This window comes from Gorilla gorilla, chromosome 5 (assembly GCF_029281585.2).
Source record: "Gorilla gorilla gorilla isolate KB3781 chromosome 5, NHGRI_mGorGor1-v2.1_pri, whole genome shotgun sequence".
In the NCBI taxonomy this organism is placed as follows: domain Eukaryota; kingdom Metazoa; phylum Chordata; class Mammalia; order Primates; family Hominidae; genus Gorilla; species Gorilla gorilla.
Genome location: NC_073229.2, coordinates 25,711,090 through 25,731,918, shown reverse-complemented (window position 1 = coordinate 25,731,918; position 20,829 = coordinate 25,711,090). Strand labels below are relative to the sequence as shown.

The 20,829-nt window shown below is 39.5% G+C and overlaps 1 protein-coding gene and 1 long non-coding RNA gene across 6 annotated transcripts in view; one reads left to right on the top strand and one right to left on the bottom strand.

Annotated features, from left to right (window-relative positions):
* The window catches only part of LOC129534277 (uncharacterized), a 44,037-nt gene extending 42,103 nt beyond the window's left edge, over positions 1–1,934 (bottom strand). For both annotated transcript variants that reach the window (XR_008680798.1, XR_010134174.1), the window contains exon 1: positions 1,699–1,934. This is a non-coding gene — a long non-coding RNA (uncharacterized lncRNA). The remainder of the gene's footprint in view (positions 1–1,698) is intronic.
* Positions 1,935–1,944: 10 nt separating this feature from the next.
* EEF1E1 (eukaryotic translation elongation factor 1 epsilon 1) overlaps positions 1,945–20,829 on the top strand; it is a 29,209-nt gene continuing 10,324 nt past the window's right edge. Inside the window, exons 1-4 of one of the 4 annotated variants that reach the window (XM_019029161.4) lie at positions 2,458–2,788; positions 5,129–5,187; positions 7,045–7,245; positions 14,193–14,288. In XM_019029161.4, coding sequence (XP_018884706.1) covers positions 2,770–2,788; positions 5,129–5,187; positions 7,045–7,245; positions 14,193–14,288 — 375 coding nt within the window. In that variant the 5' untranslated portion in view covers positions 2,458–2,769. Of the gene's footprint in view, positions 2,117–2,457; positions 2,789–5,128; positions 5,188–7,044; positions 7,246–14,192; positions 14,289–20,829 lie in introns of those variants that run through there. The other 3 variants (XM_004043250.5, XM_004043251.5, XM_055390788.2) reach the window with 3 other exon arrangements.

Genomic DNA, 20,829 nt, shown 5'->3' with positions numbered 1-20,829 from the left:
CTTGTAACGACTATTATTGACCCTCAAGTGATCTGATCCTACCCTTTGACTCCCCTCATTACTCTTAGATACTTTCTTTTCTTTCTACTATAACTAGATGGTCCAGACTGATCTCCCCGCAAGGTTTGGATTCAGCCGGTCTCCAAAGAGCCCCCATTTCTTTTTGTGGGAAATAGTATTTGAAACCACAATCTGGGTGCTGGGGTGCTGATTGCTACTGAGTTGTCCTTGTTTCTAGGCCTTTTAAGTAAACAGAGCTAGGTAGGAAATACTTTTCATTTTCCTTAAGATAAAAGCGTCATAAGTTCATATTGATATTACAATTCAAATTCAGGACGAGAAAGTTTTGATTTAACCTCATCTACCTTACAACTCCTTCTCTTTTGGGCAACACCAAACACCCAAGTTTGCAGCAACACCACATGATTGCATCTTTGCTTTATTCCACAGTACATATACAGCACCACACCAATGCTGACACTGCCAAGATGCTAACCAAACCAACAAACAAAAAGAACCAAAAACAGGTTTTCATGAATTTTGTCCTTAAAGCATATCTTACTAAGAGTATACAATTAAATGACTGTGCTATAAAGTCACTTAAAAGAGGTCCACACTGGGTGATGATGTCATCAATTTGATGTACAATATGCTTTGTTCTGCTTTCAGTTTTTTAGGGATTTCTTTTTTAATTTGATATTTCTATAATTATGCAAAGGCCAAACCTTATTTTCAATATACCACCCATTGGCATTGGATAAATGTTAATTTTTTTAAAAAATGTTTTATTACAAGCAAAAAGTGTACCTAAACACCGAAAATGGATACGTGAATTATCTTAGAGCGTTGGTCTTTTAAAAAGCAGTAGAATAGTCATTCCATTATCTGAATATGGAAAGTAAAATAGATAATTTAGGGCCTAACAATCCACTTATACTGAAATTTCTTTTGTATTTTGTTATGTTGATTTGGCAAAAGTTTCTTTTCCTTATGTTTACTTCTGCTGACAGAGTAAACTCATTAAGTATTCTGGGATAGGGAAGGTGTAACACAGTAACAACATTCCCCACTAAACTTTGATATGTCTGATTCAATGATGAATTACCTTGTAGGATTGTTCTATTTCTCTCAGACTAATACACACTTTGTTTATTCATTCTTCAAAGTGGAAAATATTTTGTATTTTCACAAATCTTTTGGAAATATTCAACATATACTACTAATTTTCTTTCTTTCTTTCTTTCTTTTTTGAAGATACAAGAATGTAGCAAGTTAGTGGGGCAAAGTTATGCACCTTGTTTATTTATATACCAAAACTTCATAAATTATGTAACCAGCCTTCTGGTACTGCAAATAAAGATCATTAATGCCATTAATGGCTGATTTCCTTGAGCTGTAATTATTTGACCCCTATCTGACATACTCCGTGTTCTGTGAATAATCTTTAAATGTATAATTCTACTGCTAGTGTTGAGCTGTAGATTAACAGTAGAAAAACCAGTTTTTCGAATTCATCACTACAACACAATTAAAATCCTTATGAATTATGCTACACGTTAGAAACTCCTAATGGACTGTGAACTTTTTGCTATTCAATTTGATTGTTCAAATTTACAGATTCCTGAACCAAACTAAGGTAAATTTCAGTTCCCGTCATATATAAATTCTCTTAGACTAGCAAATGAGTTAACGAGTTACCGCTGGCAGCCATGTCAATAGATTGCTATTTAGAGATCCAGATCCAGTCTACTGCAGCCACCGAAGCCCGGCCTTGGGGCCGCTCTACCAGTAACTAGCTCCCCAACAGTTCGAGTGGAAATTTACCATCACTTCTCCACCTGTCTCACACTCCGCCTTCAGCCCCGCCCCTTCCACTGGCCCCGCCTCCTGCGCTTTGGCGCGCGCTCTCCACGCCCCTTCCTTTCAGCCAATCGCCGCTGAAGTTTGCAGGAGTGGGACTTCTGTTTCCACCAATGCGGGAGGTTCTTGTTCTGCAGGTCTCGCGTCTGCCAGGAGCTACGGCCGGAAGATGGCGGCGGCCGCAGAGTTGTCGCTACTGGAGAAGTCCCTGGGACTGAATAAGGGGAATAAATACAGTGCTCAGGGCGAGCGACAGGTGAGAAGGAGAGGCGGCGCGGAGGGGAAGAGGTGGACGGGAGCGGGGCCTGCCGAGCCCTGGCAGGACCCGGGCCGGCCACCCAATACGGGCGGAGTGAGGATGCTGCTACCCAGCTCCCCACGTGTCTGCGCCGCTAGCCGGCTGGCGCCTCTGGGCCTCGGCCCCTGCCATCCTACCTCCTGGAGGGAGGGGGTAACCAGCTCAGGTTGGGCTTGGCCTGAACTTCACCTCCTGGGAAATTGTCATCATCCCATTATGAGGAAACAAAACCAGCTGGAGGAGGGTCCTCACAGGGCTCTTAGACCAACCTGGAATGTATTCAGTAACTGGCTTTTTTTTTTTTTCCCCCATAATCGCACCTTTCATTCAGTTATTGCGCAGCGACTCCGTTATAGCTAACAGGGTGCCAGGTAGCACTGTGCTGGGCCTGGGGAATACAATGGTGATTTAGGGGAACATGCTTCCTCCTCTCAGGCAGCTTGCTTTTTGGCCGGGTGGACAAACATTGCAACCATTTAAATTGGAAGGGTGCCACGTTGCACCATAAATGGCAGAGAGAACACCTAAGGAGTCTTGGCCCAATCTAGGGGATTCGGGGAAGGCGTTTCTAAAGCCTTGGATTATCAATTTAAGTGTACGACCCACAGTGAATGCGGGAAACATCACAAGGTATGAGATTGCCTGGTGAGGCACTGTTAGAACGTTTGTGTTTTATAGTTGTTTGTCGTAGAAGGAATGTATTAGAGAAGGAAATTGGTTGTAGGAAGACTACTTTGGATATATGTTTTTTTTGCTCCTTTGAGATTTTTTCCAAATGATGTTTGTTTTTTGTCTTTAATTTTTTCTCTTCTTCATTTGGTCCATGTGAAGATCTTGTCTAGAAAGTAGTAGTATAGTTTTTATTTAAGTTAACCTGAAGCCTAGAAAGGTTAAGTGTTCAGCCTAAGATCAGCCCTGTGATTGGTAGCAGAGTAGGCGTTGGAGCCAAAGTGGCCTTCTTTTGGTGTTTCCTCTGCCCCAGTGATGATTCCGTCCCTTCGGCCCCTACTCCCTAGTTTAGTGTATATATTATATAATATATATGTAGTATAAATATAATATATATGGCCGAGTGGACAAACATTGCAACCGTTTAAATTGGAAGAGTGCCATATATATATATATATATATTTTTTTTTTTTTTTTGAGACAAAGTCTCACTGTGTCGCCCAGGCTGGAGTGCCATGGCATGATCTCGGATCACTGCAACCTCTGCCACCTCCTGGGTTCAAGCGATTCTTCTGCTTCAGCCTCCCAAGTAGATGGGGTTACAGGTGTTCGCCACCACGCTCAGCTAATTTTTGTGTTTTTAGTAGAGACCGGGTTGCACCATGTTGGCCAGGCTGGTCTTGAACTGGTGACCTCAGGTGATCCACATGCCCTGGCCTCCTAAAGTGCTGGGATTACAGGCGTGAACCACTGTGCCTGGCCTAGTTTATATTTTTTAGGGACCATTGCCAAGATATGAGTATTATCTAGTGTGAGAAACAATCATCAGCAAATAATTTAAAGCACAACATAGTAAGCACTTCATGGACTGTCGTGGGTGAGCCGCAACTCTCTGGGGCTGGTGGCGCCAGGGTAAGAATTTACCAGGACAGCTGTATGTAAAGAAAAGCAGATTTATTAGAGAAAGTATGAAAATATGTTGCAAGAGTGCAACAGGCAAGTTAGTAAGAGAGGAGCTAACTGCAAGGAAACAGGCTGGCTGGGGATTTTACGGAATAGTACTTCGGTTGTGTGCTGAAGAGGGGTTTGTGCAGTACTGATAACACCAAGGTTGCAGTGAGCTAACTTGAGTTTTCTATCAGCCGAAGGTCCGGTGATAGCTGGACACGGAAAGATTGAGTTATTTGTGCAGAAGGGCTGTGTCCTGGACCATGAAGAAAGGCAGACTTGTAGCTTATCGCCCTTCTCTTTTTGCTTTCCCTTGGTCCCCTCAACCTGACTTCTTTTCCCTAATTAGGACTCCATATGGAGCAAAACACTGTTGAGGAGTGTGAAAAAGGAAGTTAATTCTGACTATAAAAATGGATTTATTAACTCATGGAAGAGCTGGCATTTAAGGGATTATGCTTTGAAAGATGTGTAAAACCAATAAATTATGAAGGATTGGGAAGTTTAGGGCAGTAAGTAAACCAATATGAGGAATGACGCAATGCAAGGTAAACCCCAAATTACAGTTTGAGGCCCAACTGTGAAGACTTTCGAGTTCAGAGTGTGGTTTTTAAATAATTTTAATTAAAGCATTTTAGCAGTTAGCAGCTAGTGAAAGTTTCTGTTTACTTGTATGGGGAAAGGGTTGGCCATATGTGATAAGATTCAGCCATTTTTTGGGAAGACAGCTGACAGCAGTGAACCAGCAATAAGGCATTCTCTGCAACATTACCAATCATAGTTAAAAATTGAAAGCAGTTCAGAGATCCTTATCTAGGATATTGATTCTTTAAATTATGGTACATCAACACATTGACATACAGTCACGTGTTATTTAAAGACAAGGATACTTTCAAGAAATGCATTGTTAGGCAGTTTCATCATTGTGTGAACATTATAGAGGGTTCTGGTTTTTTTGTGTGTGTGTTTTTTTTTTTTTTTTTTTTTTTTTTGAGGTGGAGCTTCACTCTTGTTGCCCGGGCTGGAGTGCAATGGTGCGATCTCGGCTCACTGCAACCTCCGCCTCCCGGATTCAAGGGATTCTCCTGCCTCAGCCTCCCGTGTAGCAGGGATTACAGGCATGTGCCACCACGCCCGGCTAATTTTTGTATTTTTCGTAGAGACGGGGTTTCTCCGTGTTGGTTAAGCTAGTCTCACACTCCCCACCTCAGGTGATCCGCCCACCTCAGCCTCCCAAAGTGCTGGGATTACAGGCATGAGCCACTGCGCCCAGCCTTAGAGTGTTCTTAAACCTAGATAGTATATCCTACTTCACAAATAGTAGGTATATGATATAGCCTATTGCTCCTTCAGGCTACAAACGTGTACCGCATGTTACTGTACTGAATAATGTAGGCAGCTGTAACACAATGGTAAGTATTTATGCATCTCAATATACTGAAACATAGAAAAGGTACAGTAAAAATACTTGATGATAATCTTAGGGGACCACCATTGGATATGCCATCCAGAACATCGTTGACCAGAATATCATTATGCAGTGCACGCTATTGCATTTGCAGCCATTAAAAGTCATTACTTTGAAGACTATGGAACCTTAAAATGAATGTGAAAATAGTATGTGTCTCATAAGAATTGTGTGTTTTAGGGTATGTAAAGGAAAGAAAATGGACGTTTGAGCCAATAGGACTTTATTCAAACCCTGGCTCTGCCATTGCAAACCAAGCAACCTTGGTTTTTATTATCTGTAAAATGAGGATGAGATGACTTACCTTATCTTAGAAGATGTAATGATTAGATGAGAACGTAATTGGGAATTTTTTTTAGAGCATGCTTGGGTTGTGGATAATTTATTTTTACAAATAATTCTCTTTAGAGTTGGTTGTGTCCCCTCCGCCCAGCAGTTGTGAGTCACTTGATTTCTCTTTTCCCCAAAATATACCATACATTCAGTACACACATGTTGATGTTACCACCAAGTTAACACACTCAGGTAACCACCCAATCAAGGAATAGAACATTACTGGCACCCTTCGGAGGGTTCCATACTGTTTTCTTTCAATACATTTAATTTATTGGTGATCTTAGAGCTTGTGGTTTCATTTGAATTGAAGACAAAAGTGAGAAGTCAAGGAGCTGTGAATAGTGAATGGAAAGTGAAAAGAATTTTACCTCCTTTACTTTGAAGTTACCTCCTTACTTTGAATCTGTATCCTGTAGAGTATTAATCTCCTTGTATACTTCACCAAGTCGTGTTGATGTAGATGTATGAAAATGCCTTGCAAAGTATAAATCATTATAGAGAACAAGATAGTATTTCGGCCGGGCGCAGTGGCTCACGCTTGTAATCCCAGCACTTTGGGAGGCCGAGGTGGGTGGATCACGAGGTCAAGAGTTCCAGACCAGCCTGACCAACACAGTGAAACCCCATCTCTACTAAAAATACAAAAAACTGCCGGGTGTGGTGGCACATGCCTGTAGTCCCAGATACTTGGGAGGCTGAGGTGGGAGAATCGGTTGAACCCAGGAGGCAGAGGTTGCAGTGAGCCGAGACCATGCCATTGCACTCCAGCTTGGGTGACAGAGTGAGATTCCGTCTCAAATGAAAAAAAAAAAGATACTATTTCTATTTCATTGCTGAGAAGAGCAGCAGTCTTCCCAAAAAAACAATTCTTTTTTCATTTACTTAAGTCATTGAGATTGTATACTTGTTATTTGTGTTTGGTCAGTCTTCCCATTAGGTAATACTTTCCATTTTCTTTTACATTTCTCATAATGCATTGTGCTTATTTGTGTATCAATAAAATTTAAATTAATTGTCAATTTCTTATAAGCAAGCAAACCTGATCCTTTATATTGCTATTGTAATAGGGGAAACATGAAGTCAGGTTTATTTAAATATGTTCACTTTGCTATATAATAGGGTGCAGGTAAACTTGATTGAAATTAATACAGTATAATTAGAGTTTCCATTTTCTCTCATTGTACATAGTTTAAAATTATTGTAGTAATATTATACTGATTATTGTAGTAATATTATACGGATTTTTGCAATGTTATTACCAGTTTCATCATCAAGCATCTGTTAACAAATTGTAAATTATTTAACTGCTATTTTCTAGACTTTCGTTTATATGTAATTTAGTATCTTAGAGTAAAATCCGGGATTATTTCAAAAAACAGTTGAGGGATTTCGTGGTTACTTAGAAGTTATAATCATGATGTGGTCCTTGTTTTTTAAATTCTGTGAACTTTTTTTTCTTTTTAAGATTCCAGTTCTTCAGACAAACAATGGTCCAAGTCTAACAGGATTGACTACTATAGCAGCTCATCTAGTCAAGCAAGCCAACAAAGAATATTTGCTGGGGAGTACTGCAGAAGAAAAAGCAATCGTTCAGCAGTGGTTAGAATACAGGGTCACTCAAGTAGATGGACACTCCAGTAAAAATGACATCCACACACTGTTGAAGGTATCGTGACTTCTCTTATAGTCTGAAATGCATGAACTGTTAATCAGAAATCTCTTTCCCCTGAGATTAAAAAGCTGTAGCTGTTGGCCTTCTTCACCTCTTTCCTTCTGCCTCAGTAGTTTGCATCTGTTATTCCCTCTGCCTAGAACAGACTCTGTTCCCCCCACCAGCCCCTCCAAGATATGCTGCCTTGGAAACTTCCTTGACTACTTCTCTCTCAGCTGGATGAGGTTCTTTGTTCTATATGCAGTCACAGCACCCTGTGCTTTTCCTTCAGAACCCTTGTCATAGTCAATAATTACAGTATTATATGACTTTTTTTGTTTTTTTGATGTGATGCCCCACTCGACAATCCCGATTCTCTAAGGGGTAAAGTACTTTCTCAGAGGCAAGAGAGAAGCAGAATCTTTTAGGGCTGTAGTTTGAAAAAAACTGTCTGATTTGGGAAAGCTCACCTTTCCCTGTTTTGAGAATCATTGCTTTAAATTTTTATTTTCAAAGGCATCAAATAATAAAATAATCTACTGGATATAGCTTCAGAGTTACCAAGAATAAAAAAAATTCCAAATGAAGTTATTTTTGTTAATTTATTTATATAAAAAGAAGGCAGATTTTAAGATTTTGTTGAAGCTTTAAATTTGAAAGAAACCTAGAGATTATTCAGACAACAGCATATCACTGTAGGAATTCCTTCTGTTTCTTAATTTTATTGTGATTGTTATATCATGGCAATGTAAGTTGTACAAGAAAGGTCTTCCTTTATCACTTTGGGGAAAATGGCTCAAACTGTGTTCTTGATAGATGCCATCAAGAGAACTGGTACAAAGTCAGTTTCAGAACTTGGCCTTTTGTATGTCTGTTGTGATCAACCATTTATTCTTAATACCATATTGGTCATTCACAGGGACCCTTCTCTTGTGCCCCTACTATTCACAGCATTTCCAGGGGGAAGCAGTCATATCCTCCCTCCAAGTGAATGTGAGATTTCAGGCAAATAACAAGTGAACACAACCATCTTTTACAGTTTTCCAAGGGAAAGGATAGTAATGAAGTACTTGATTCTGAAAGATAGGAACAGAATTTCAATGAATTGGGTTTATAAGATTCAAAAGTTATATTAATAGATGTGGTATTAGAAGCATAGAAATAACTTCCAAAGTGTTATCTCTGAGACATGTAAATATTTAATTGGGAGCCTCTGATTTAAGATGTTCTTGTTTTTGAAATATATGTGGAGCTGGACAATTTGCATTGTCTTCCTTGTCTGACCGCAGTTTGCTCATCTGCACCTACTATATAAGCACTTGCAGTGCACCAGGATGCAGTTCTAAGGGCTGGTGATGCATTAGACACAGTTTCTGCCCTTACAGAACTCAGACTGGCGGGTGAGACCGATTGTACATAAAGTGGATTGCAATGTGATTTTGGCCACATGCACAGATGAGAAAAGGGTTGATTTGTTTTGTTTTGCTATTTTAAGACAGTATTGTTTTTATTTTAAAAGCAGTAAATATTACAGAATTTAGGAAGTAGAAATAAGCAAATGGAGGACATTTGAAACATCCATAGTCCCACCAACAAGAGAGAACTATTAATGCTTATGTTTGGCCATCAGATATTTATTAAACCCCTTTTGTGTTTTTTCTATGCCTTTTTTTTCCTTTTGTATATATGTGTGTATGTATTAAAAAAAAAAACAGGCACCTACTGGGCATGGTAACCTGTTGGTTTTGTTTTGTTTTTTTTCTTTTTATTTTTTTGTCACAGGGTCTCACTCTGTCACCCAGGCTGGAATGCAATGGCGTAATCTTGGCTCACTGCAACCTCCGCCTCCTGGGTTCAAGTGATTCTCGTGCCTCAGCCTCCCGAGTAAATGGGATTACAGGTGTGCACCACCACGCATGGCTCATTTTTTTGTGTTTTTAGTAGAGATAGGGTTTCATCATGTTGGCCAGGCTGGTCTCGAACTCCTGACCTCAAATGATCCGCCCACCTCAGCCTCCCAAAGTGCTGGGATTACTGGCGTGAGTCACCTCGCCTGGCCAGTAAACTGTTTTTTTGTACCGACAATGTGTTGTCAACACCTTTTTACGTCAACAAGTATTCACTTACACTCTACTTTTAATAACATGTTAGCGTTGCATCATACATAGTTGACCCTTAAACAGTGCAGGGCAATGACACCCTGAGCAGTTGAAAATCCGTGTATGATTTTGATTCCCCAAAAACTCAATTGCTAATAGCCTACTGTTAACTGCAAGCCTTACCTGTAACATAAAGTCAGTTAATACATATTTTGTATTTTATGTGTATTATATATACCGTATTCTTAAAGTAAGCTAGAGAAAAGAATATTATTAAGAAAATCGTAAGGAGGAGGGAATACGTTTACTATTCATTAAGTGGAAGTGGATTGTCATATAGGTCTTTATCCTCATAGTCTTCACTTCACATTGAGTAGGCTAAGAAGGAGGAAGAAGAGCACGGGTTTGTCTTACTCTCTTGGGTGACAGAGGCAGAAGAAAATTTGTGTTTAAGTGGACCTGTGCAATTCCAACCTGCGTTGTTCAAGGTTTAAGCTGTAATTGTACCACAATTTAAATTATCTATCCCTGGGTAGTTACTAGATTGTTGCTAAATACTTGAGCACATTCCCATTTGTTTCCTTAGCCTAATTTTTTTTTTTTTTTTTAAATAGAGTCTTGCTCTGTCACACAGGCTGCAACCTCTGCCTTCCAGGTTCAAGCAATTCTCCTGCCTCAGCCTCCCAAGTAGCTGGGATTACAGGTGTATGCCACCACACCCAGCTAATTTTTTTTGTATTTTTAGTAGAGATGGGGTTTCAGCATGTTGGCCAGGCTGGTCTCGAATTCCTAACCTCAAGTGGTTCACCCGCCTCGGCCTCCTGAATTGTTGGGATTACAGGAGTGAGCCACCGCACCCGGTGTCCTTAGGCTAAATTCCTGCAAGAGAAACTGCTAGGCTAAAAGCTATATATTTTTAAAGCTATGTTGCTCATTTGTCCTCCAGAAAAGTACATTATTATAGTATCATAGCATATGAGAGTGGCCTCTTCCACGAAACTAACATGGTATTACCTCTTTCTCCTTCACTACCCCAATTTAATTACCAAAACAAGAAAATTTAAAAATTATTTGTTTGAGGCCGCATGCGGTGGCTCATGCCTGAAATCCCAGCACTTTGGAAGGCCGAGGCAGGCAGATCACTTGAGGTTAGGAGTCCGAGATCAGCCTGGCCAACATGGTGGAACCCCCATCTCTGCTAAAAACAGAAAAATTAGCTGGGTGTGATGGCACGCACCTGTAGTCCCAGCTACTCAGGAGGCTGAGGCAGGAGAATCACTTGAACCCGGGAGGCGGAGGTTGCAGTGAGCCAGGGTCACTCCACTGTACTCCAGCCTGGGCAACAGAGCGAGGCTGTGTCTCAAAAAAAAAATTATTTGCTTTTTTTTAAATAAAATTATTAATGTGTCGTTTTCATACTGCTTATTAGCTATTTTATTATTTTTAAAAATTCACTTACATGTATTCCTTGCCTGTGTTTATACTGGGCTGTATAGGTTTTTATTATTTATTTTTAAAACTCTTCCTTTTAGGATATTATGAAAGGGTTTAATTCTTATTTGTCAAAGTGCCATTTCAGTGGAAAAACTACAATGCTAAGTTTAAATGCCTCATAAATAAGGTAGTATATAATTTCAAAAAGCAGGCATTACAAAACACTAACATTTGTTGAGTCTAGATGGAGGGTATATAGTTGTTTATTTTACTGCTTTTTCAACTTTTTTGTATTATTAGAAAGTTTAATAGATGGAAGGAAAAAGAAAAATCAGGTGGAATTGTAGGGGAAGTATTTAACAGTTTGACAATGGCATCAGAAAGAATTGTTAAAAAAAAAAAAAAGGAAACGAATGTCAGACATAATTAGTTCTCATCTGTGAATATTTTGAATGTGTGTGAAACTCTGTCTTTTGGTAGGAAAGATTTTATTTGTATCATGAACCCAGAAAATATTACCTAATCATAGTTTATAAAAACTACATTTTTAAGAGTCTTGGCTGGGCGCGGTGGCTCACGCCTGTAATCCCAGCACTTTGGGAGGCCGAGGCAGGCTGATCACGAGGTCAGGAGTTTGAGACCAGCCTGGCCAACATAGTGAAACCGCTGTCTCCACTAAAAATACAAAAAATTAGCCAGTCATGTTGTGTGCCTGTAGTCCCAGCTACTCAGGAGGCTGAGGCAGGAGAATCACTTGAACCCTGGAGGCAGAGGTTGCGGTGAGCCAAGATCACGCCACTGCACTCCAGCCTGGGCAACAGAGTGAGACTCCATCTCAAAAAAAAAAAAAACAGTCTTTATCACTAAAATACGGATATAGATTCTGTTTTTGGAAAAAATATACAAAACTGTTATTGTTTCAGGTCTTTAAATACTTCTTGAAATTAAATGAAGATGTATTTATTTTATTTGAAATTTAATGAAGATATTTTATTTCTTGTACTTTCTCAAAGTTGATTTCTCTGAAGATATTTGGAGAGAAATCATCTCCATTCAACAGAGTACCATAAAATTTAAGTGGTAGTCCCTAATATACCAATACATTCTACCCTTTCCAGCCAAATTTTATTTTGATTCTTCCATGCCTGCCTTATTTGTGTCCATATTCCTTTATGTTCTTATCTGTACCACCTTTAGGGGCTCATATTCATATACCATTTTGAAAATGACTGTCTTTAAATGAAAATCGTCAGAGAAAATGTGTTTACTCTTTATTAAGTGGAAGTAGATTATCATAAAGGTCTTCATCATTCTCTTCATGTTGAGTGTGTATCATGTTAACTTTGTTTGCAGACTCAAAGAGATTAAATTCAATTCTGCAAACATTTTTTATTGATTGCTGAACCACTATATTATGCAAACATTTTTTACTGATTCCTGAACCACTATATTCCAGATACTTTGGGATGTTGCTATGGTCTGAATGGTTGACTCCCCCTCCCCAAATTTATATGTTAAAATTCTAACCCCCAAAGTTATGGAGTTAGGAGGTGGGGTCTTTGGGGGTGATTAGGTCCTGGAGGCAGAGCCTTCATGAATGGAATTATTGCCCTAATAAAAGGCCTGAGAGAGACCTCACCGCTTCCACCAAGTGAAAAGACAGCTGCCTGTGAACCAGGAAGCAAGCCCTTACCAGACACTACATCTGCCATCACCTTCATCTTAGACTTCCAGCCTCCAGAACTGTGAGGAATAAATCTCTTTTGTTTACATGCCACCCAGTCTATGTATTCTATTATAGGTGCCCAAGTGGACTAAGACAGATGTGATTTGAGAATCGGAACAAAATGCCCTCTCTATAGTTTAAGGAATTCTTCTAGAATAAATGCTGTTGATCACTGGATAGTTTTTTATATCTAGTCCTTAGAGGAACCTCAAAGAATATTTAATAATAGTTCATATAACTCATTTACAAAACCTTTCTCTGAAGGTTTTATGAATCTGTTGTTTCACTTAATTGACTATAATTCAATGTAAATTCCTGTTCTGCTAAATTAAGTGTTAATTTTAAGAGAAGCCAACGTTTTCCATCTCAGGAAATTGACGTATTCATGCTGTTCTGCCAGAAAATACCTCTAACAAAAGTAAAAATAGATAAATTGGACTATGTCAAAATTAAACATTTCTGGACACAATCAAAGGAGACAACAGAGTGAAAAGGCAGCCCATAATAGAGTAGGAGAAAATATTTGTAAATCATATGTTTGATAAGGGGTTAATATTCAGAATATGTGAAGAACTCCTACAACTCAGCAACAAACAAACCCAATATCCTGATTTCAAAAGTGGCAAAGGACTTTAGTATACATTTAGCCAAAGAAGATATACCAGTGGCCAGCAAGCATATGAAAAGATGCTGGAATCACTAATCATTAGGGAAATGTAGATCACGTTTACAGTGAGATATCATCTCACACCCATTAGGATGGCTACTACCAAAAAAAATCCCACAGAGCAACACAACATGTGTTGGTGAGGATATGAAGAAATTGTAACCCTTGTGCATTGTTGGTGGGAATGTAAAATGTGCAACTGCTATGAAAAGCAGAATAGCACTTCCTCAAGAAATTAATGGAATTACCATGTGGTCCAGCAATTGTACTTGTAAGTATATACCCAAAAGAATTCAAAGCATGGTTTTGAAGAGATGTTTGTATGCTCCTGTTCACAGAAGCGTTACAGTAGCCAAGAGGTGGAAACAACTATGTCTATAGACACAGGAATCGATAAAATATGATCTGTACATACAGTGGAATATTATGCAGCCCTAAAAAAGAAGGCAATCCTGACATGTGCTGCATGCTACATGGAGGAACTTTATATTCAGTGAAACAAGCCAGTCACAAAAGTACATATAGTCTATGATTGCACTTATATGAGGTATCTAAAGTAGTCACATTCATAGAAACAAGGTAGAATGGTGGTTGCCAGGACCTGGAGGCAAGGGGAAATGGGTGAATTATTGTTTCATGTATATAGAGTTTCTTAGAATTCTCTAAAGAGATTGAAATTGTTGGGGAATTTTTGTATTTTAATGGAAAAAATAAGTGTAACTAATGAGCATGAGTAACAAAATATTTCCAAAAACAAAAAGCTAGACTTTAAAATGATCATAGATGGCACTTTGAATATCATTTTCTAATGTTTTCTTATTTATTTAAGGCTAGTAATGTTTAGCCTATTTTTTTAAAATGAGGTGACTGGCGTATTATTTGTGATTTTGAATGAATATTAATGTCAAAGAGTAAATTTATTAAATGGCAATATTTTGTTTTCTAGTAGCCTAAATCTTTTAAGTCATGATATGATAATTAACTTTATTATTACTGTTTTTTACATTAATATTTATTTGTTTTTTCTTTTTTCTAGGATCTTAATTCATATCTTGAAGATAAAGTCTACCTTACAGGGTATAACTTTACATTAGCAGATATACTATTGTACTATGGACTTCATCGCTTTATAGTGAGTATTTGTATAGTTACTGGCTTTTTTTCTGTAGTGTTGAGAATGATTTTTAAAACTTTGTCTTGAATTTAAATCAGATTTGCATTTTTGGCTTATCAAATAAAAATGAAAGGAATTCCTTTATACAAGGTGCCTTTTGTAACAAACCTGCACGTTGTGCACATGTACCCTAAAACTTAAAGTATAATAATAATAAAATAAAAAAAACTTTGTCTTGAATTTAAATCAGATTTGCATTTTCAGCTTATCAGATAAAAATGAAAGGAATTCCTTTCAGCTGCTTCCTTTTCCTTGACCTTGATTTTTTTCCTATGCTTCTGCTCTTCTTCAGCAGTGACTTCTCCAGCCACACTTTAGGTTTTGTCATCATCCCCTGGGCCCCATATTCCTACCATTGCACCTCTAGATCTTAACGCCAGTACCCCATCTTCTGTGTAACCACTTGTGATGGTTAATACTGAGTGTCAACTTGATTGTATTGAAGATGCAAAGTATTAATCTTGGGTGTGTCTGTGACGGTGTTGCCAAAGGAGATTAACACTTGAGTCAGTGGGCTGGGGAAGGCAGACCCAACCTTAATCTGGATGGGCACCATCTGATCAGCTGCCAGCAAACATAAAGCAGGCAGAAAAACATGAAAAGATTAGACTGGCTTAGCTTCCTAGCCTACGTCTTTCTCCCGTGCTGGATGCTTTCTGCCCTCAAACATCAGACTCCCAAGTTCTTCAGTTTTGGAACTCGGACTGGCTCTCCTTGCTCCTCAGCCTGAAGATGGCCTGTTGTGGGACCTTGTGATTGTGTGAGTTAATACTTAATAAACTCCCCTTTATATATTTATATATTCCATTAATTCTGTCCCTCTAGAGAACCCTGACTAATACACCGCTTATCTTAGCTCTTTTGATCTCTTAGTGTCTAATTTCTGTCTGATGTAATTTGACTCCTCTTTTCCAAATCTGTATACTTTCTTCCCCACCCAACCTAGACCCTCTTTTGTGTAACTTCAGCTACGGCCTCTTAGTATCTTCAGCTCCTTTGCTTTACCCTATAGTAACCACCCTTTCCCTGTAAGTTCCCGGCTCTTGGCCAGTCCAAATAAATGTCTTCATTCTTACATCCAAGATCCAAGCTGAGCTCTACTGGAGAAATTACAACACTGTAGATTACTGCCACTAAAAATGTTTACTATCCATTTGCAGCTGGGCTCTCATACTGGCTCAGCTTCTTTTTTTTTTTTTTCTCCCAGGGATACTTCCAAACCTTCACTTGCTTCCTTAAGCCCCTTCCTTCTCCCTCCTCCTTTATCTTTAGTCCTTATCACCGAGCCTTCCTCCATTATTCGGCTAGAAAAATGGAGGCTGTTCATCTGAATCCCTTCATCTTCCAGCCTGCCTGATTGTGCATCCTTGTCTATCTTGTCTCCTTTTCCTGGTCTCAGCCTTGCCTTTTTCCTAGGCCAATCCATTTGTATTAGTCCATTTTCACGCTGCTGATAAAGACATACTTGAGACTGGGTAATATATATACAGGAAAAAGGGTTTAATGGACTTAACAGTTCCACGTGGCTGGGGAAGCCTCACAATCGTGGCAGAAGGCAAGGAGGAGCAAGTCGGAGCAAGTCGGAGCAAGTCATGTCTTACATGGATGGCAGCAGGCAGAGAGGGCTTGTGCAGGGGAACTCCCACTTATAAAACCATCAGATCTCATGAGACTTATTCACTATCACAAGAACAGCACAGGGAAGACCTGCCCCCATGATTCAGTTACCTCCCACCAGGTTCCTCCTGTGACATGTGGGAATTGTGGAAGTTACATTTCAAAATGAGATGTGGGTGGGTACACAGCCAAACCATATCACCATTCATCTGGCCTCTTACCTGAATCTCCTCTCTGCCTCCTGCCCCTTTTCTGGATCTTGCTCCAGATTGTATTTCCTTTTTTCTTCTTCAATCTTGTCCACTACCTACATGATCAGTCTCTTTATTTTAAATTTGTTCATGAACGATGACATGATACTCACTATGTTCTTGGCACTGTTCTTCATGCTGTACAAATGTTGACTCATTTAATCCTAATAACAGCCATATAGGGTAGGCACTAATAATATCAGCCCCATTTTACAGATGAGATAACTGAGGCATAGAGAAGTCAAGTGTTTTCTTTGAGATTGCCCAAGTAAGTGGTGGAACGAGGTCCAAAAACCAGACACTTTGGCCCCAGAGTATGTGCTTTGTTATGACCATCTCTCTGCCTACAAGCTTGGCTCAACTCCCCATCACCCCAACACCCATCTTTCCCCCTGTGGAAAAAAAAGAACTCATGCGTTTTTGTGCATTGTGCACCTCATGCATCCAGTCAATCAGATCCTGATTTCCAGCTCCTAAATGCCTCTCACATGTGTCTTTTCCTGTGATCCCAATAACATTGCCCAAGTTCCAGTATTTAGAATCTTTTGTTCATCTAAGAGGATGGACTGTTAAGAGATGAGCTTGGTGGCCCCTGGAGCAGTCTTTCTCAAGACCGTGTCTTTTTCTTTCTCAAAATAATTAACTCAGACAGGCACAGTAGCTCACCCCTGTAATCCCAGCACTTTGGGAGGCCAAGGCGGTCAGATCACTTGAGGTCAGGAGTTTGCGACCAGCCTGGCCAACATGGCGAAACCCCGTCTCTACTAAAAATACAAAACTTAGCTGGGCGTGGTGGCTCATGCCTGTAATCCCAGCACTTTGGGAGGCCAAGGCAGGTGGATCACCTGAGGTCAGGAGTTCGAGACCAGCCTGGCCAACATGGTGAAACCCCGTCTCTAGTAAAACTACAAAAATCAGCCAGGCGTGGTGGCGCATACCTGAAATTCCAGCTACTCCAGAGGCTGAGGCAGGAGAACTGCTTGAACCCAGGAGGAAGAGGTTGCCGTGAGCAGAGATCGCACCAAGGCACTCCAGCTTGGGCGACAAGAGTGAAACTCTGTCTTAATTCATCTGACTCCTGCCTCCCTTGCTATATCCTCCTTCCCGTCATTCTCTCAGCCACAACATGTGCCCCAGAGCCTGCTGTATGCTGGGCTCTTTCTATCCAGCGTCCTTGCATTACTCTTCCCTTTTGTTCTCTGGTCCCAGCCCTTCCCTTCCTCCCCACTTCATTTGCATTTCCCAAGTATCTCTCAGTTCCCACTCATTCCTAGGCTGCATCTCTCTCAGGCCCCTAAACCATATTGAGGTGCTCCTTCCTCTGTGTGTGTTTGTACCTCATATACACTTCAGGTCTAGCTTGTTTCACTCTTACTGTAATTCTTTGAAAATCTCTCTAAATTATAAGCTGCTTGACTCAATGATTGTAGCAACACATATTTGTAACACCATTGTCTGAGGTAATTCCTGGCATGTGTAGGTAGTCACCCCTCCATAAACACTGAATAAATTTTTAAACGTATTTCTCTGTGCTTTTCAAGGAGTTTCCTCTATACTTTCTCACTGTACCTCATCACTAAGAAGGAAATAGGACCAGTGTTATTGGGCTCCTTTTACAGAGAAGGAAACTAATGCTTAGGAAACTTGAGTGGTTTAAAGGCACAGCGCTCAGTTTTTGGAAGGGCCAAACTTTCAGATCTTCTGACTGAAGTGTCTTAATGTGTGGGGAAGCTCTTTGTATTATAAACTGTAAAATACCGTAATAATTGAGGCCTGCGCAGGCCCCAACCTGTCCATGGTTTGGGGCTGCTATCTGCCTCATAAAGCAAAGTGGAGGGTTTGTCTTTTGGAAAAACAAAGTCGTTTTCTCCTCTGAAAAAGCCTCCTACATAGTTGGCTTTGCCATTTGCCAAGAATAAGAGGGCACAGATTGAGGCCTCTTGAGTCTGGGTTTTCAGTTGAGGTTGAAGAGAGAAGACAGGGATTGTAACCAGAAAATTCAGAATGGAATGCAGTTCCCTCCAGAACTCCTGGGCTTCATGACAGTCATAGAAGTGGATTCCTTTTAGTTTCCCGTCACCCCCCAAACATACCGTAATAATGCATGATACAGTTATTAGTTCCCTACTCAAGCTATAATCCCTCAGTTTGAATTTACTTGACTTTATTCTGAATTGTTCCTCAAAGATCCCTCAGTGATTATGTTAAATTCTGTAACATTATTGTAATGGCTTAGAATGATCCTTAATTTAATGTAAAACTATTATGAGTTTTAACTGATTTATTGAGAGCCCACTGTGTATGCCCACTATGCCATACTTGAGAGGGAGACAACAGAAGTATAAAACTATTTTCAGGGGCATATTAATCTTATTGAAGAAATTAGACTGTTTTACATGAAAGCAATTAATGAAGTAGAGAAAATGGAATCCAGTGCTAATCTCTGGTCAGAATATTATGTTATTAATGAATGAGGCAGATAAGTAGAATACAGAATCATAAAATTGTCAGAAAAATATCTGAAGATTTGGATGGCCTTGGCTATCTAAGGGAATTTTCATTGTTTTGGAAAGCTTGTGATAAGTTTGATTACAAATATTCTTTGTAAATAGGGCGGCCACATGATTTCTCATCCAAAACACTTGGCTGTGAAAGGAGGCCTATTAATAATTACATTGGGACAACAGGAGTGAAGTAGAATGAATGTTCCCCATACTTACAAAGAGTATGATTCAATTTACACAAAATAAGGGACCAAAGAGGATTTGTCTTATTTCTGTTCATCCCCTCTTGGCTTTTAAAACAGTGCCTTGTGCAGCTAAATGCTTATTGAGATTAGCAATATTAAGGCTTGGCATGATGGCTCATGCCTGTAATCCCAGCACTTTGGGAAGCTGAGGCAGGTAGATAGCTTGAGCCCAGGAGTTCAAGACCAGCCTAGGCAACAGGGCAAAACCCGTCTCTATTTAAAAAAAACAAAAACAAAAACAAAAAAAACCATTAACCAGGCATGGTAGCTCTGTGCCTGTAGTCCCAGCTACTTGGGGGAATGAGGTAGGAGGATCTTCTGGGCCCAGGGAGGTCAAGGCCACAGTGAGTCATGATTGCACCACTGCATTCCAGCCTGGGCAACAGAGTGAGACCTGTCTTAAAAAAATAAATAAAAGCAATATTTAACAACTGGTACCTATTTATAGTTCCTATTTCAGATTTTTTATCTTTGTAGTGAAAGTGTAATATAAGTAATGTTATTTAAATGTGGAGAAAGTTTATTGGAGCTGAAGTACATTGATTACCAGCTTCTTTTATTCCATGCTAGGTTCAATATGTTTTAGTAGCTTTTCGAATTTAAAATGATCATGAGGCACAACTTACCTCATTTCAAAACAAAAAAAGCCTCCAAGGTAAAGAGGATTTGCTGCTAAGGTATCTAAGCATCTCTCTCCTGGTGGCAGCCTAAACACAGTCTTTGAACTTGAGGGAGTCTGTACTTCATTTTAGTGAGACTGTGCTGCTGTGAGCATGGCTACCCAACAGGGCTCCAAGAACAATTTCTATCTGAAAACCACAATAACAAACTTGTTGGCTTTTTACAAAATATATATTTAAATGTGACATATGTTTTGACATTTAACTTTTTAAGCTTTGTATTAGGAAAAATATCATCAGTCATCCTTTGTGATGACAGCCAGCAGGCTAGTGAACGTCTGTTCAGACCCACGAGATCTGGCTTGCTGTAGCATCGGGCTGTCATTAAGAAGGAGAGTATTTATACATCTAATTAAAAATAAAAAAGATGACACTGAAGTGCAACTCATAAACCAAGTGTTTAATTAAATGTTCCTTTCCTCTAGCTTATGCAGGTTTTGCAGTAGGGAAAAGAAATACCCTGAAAAGGAGGGAACTTGTTTGGAATTCCTTTGCCAGCAGAATGAATAAGGTCATAATCCTATAGTGCAAAATATTCATAGCACTAGCTGCAAAGTTATTTAATTACGAGTCTAAGTGCACTGGAGGGCACTTGGTTTTTAGGCAGGTTAGAAGTGTTTCATTCAGTACAGCATGTTAAAGTTAGGGTTACATTAATAATATTTAGCATTCTGTATGTGTTTACATTTTCTATTTTGGAATGTATGTCATCTTCATATATCGTGACCAGAATGTTATGGTTAAAGATATCCTTATCTTTTTCAAAGTGAAATTGAATAGATTAATATGTAAATCACTGTTGACCATCCTTTTGGGTTCCTATCATGAGTCAAAGTATCTCTCCCACTCTAGTCCAAGTGCAGGCAAAGTAATCACAGAAATAAACACCTTCTCAAGGAACAGGCCTCACAGACTAAAACCTACACAATGGCAGAATTGCACTGTGGTGTTAAATGACATTCCAGTTAAGTTGGGTACAAATACATACAGATGTGGAATAAATGATTTCTAGGTGTTAACGTAGGGTGGGTGTGAGGTGCAGATTGGCCACCTGCTGATATTTACCAGGTCTTCGTGCTTTGTTTGCTTTGGCAATATTATTTATTTTTGTCCTCATGCATTCCTTAATTTGTTCGTTCACATTATTCAATATGGAATATGTAATCAGCACAGTGTACAAAACAGCAGTCAAGGAACCTTCG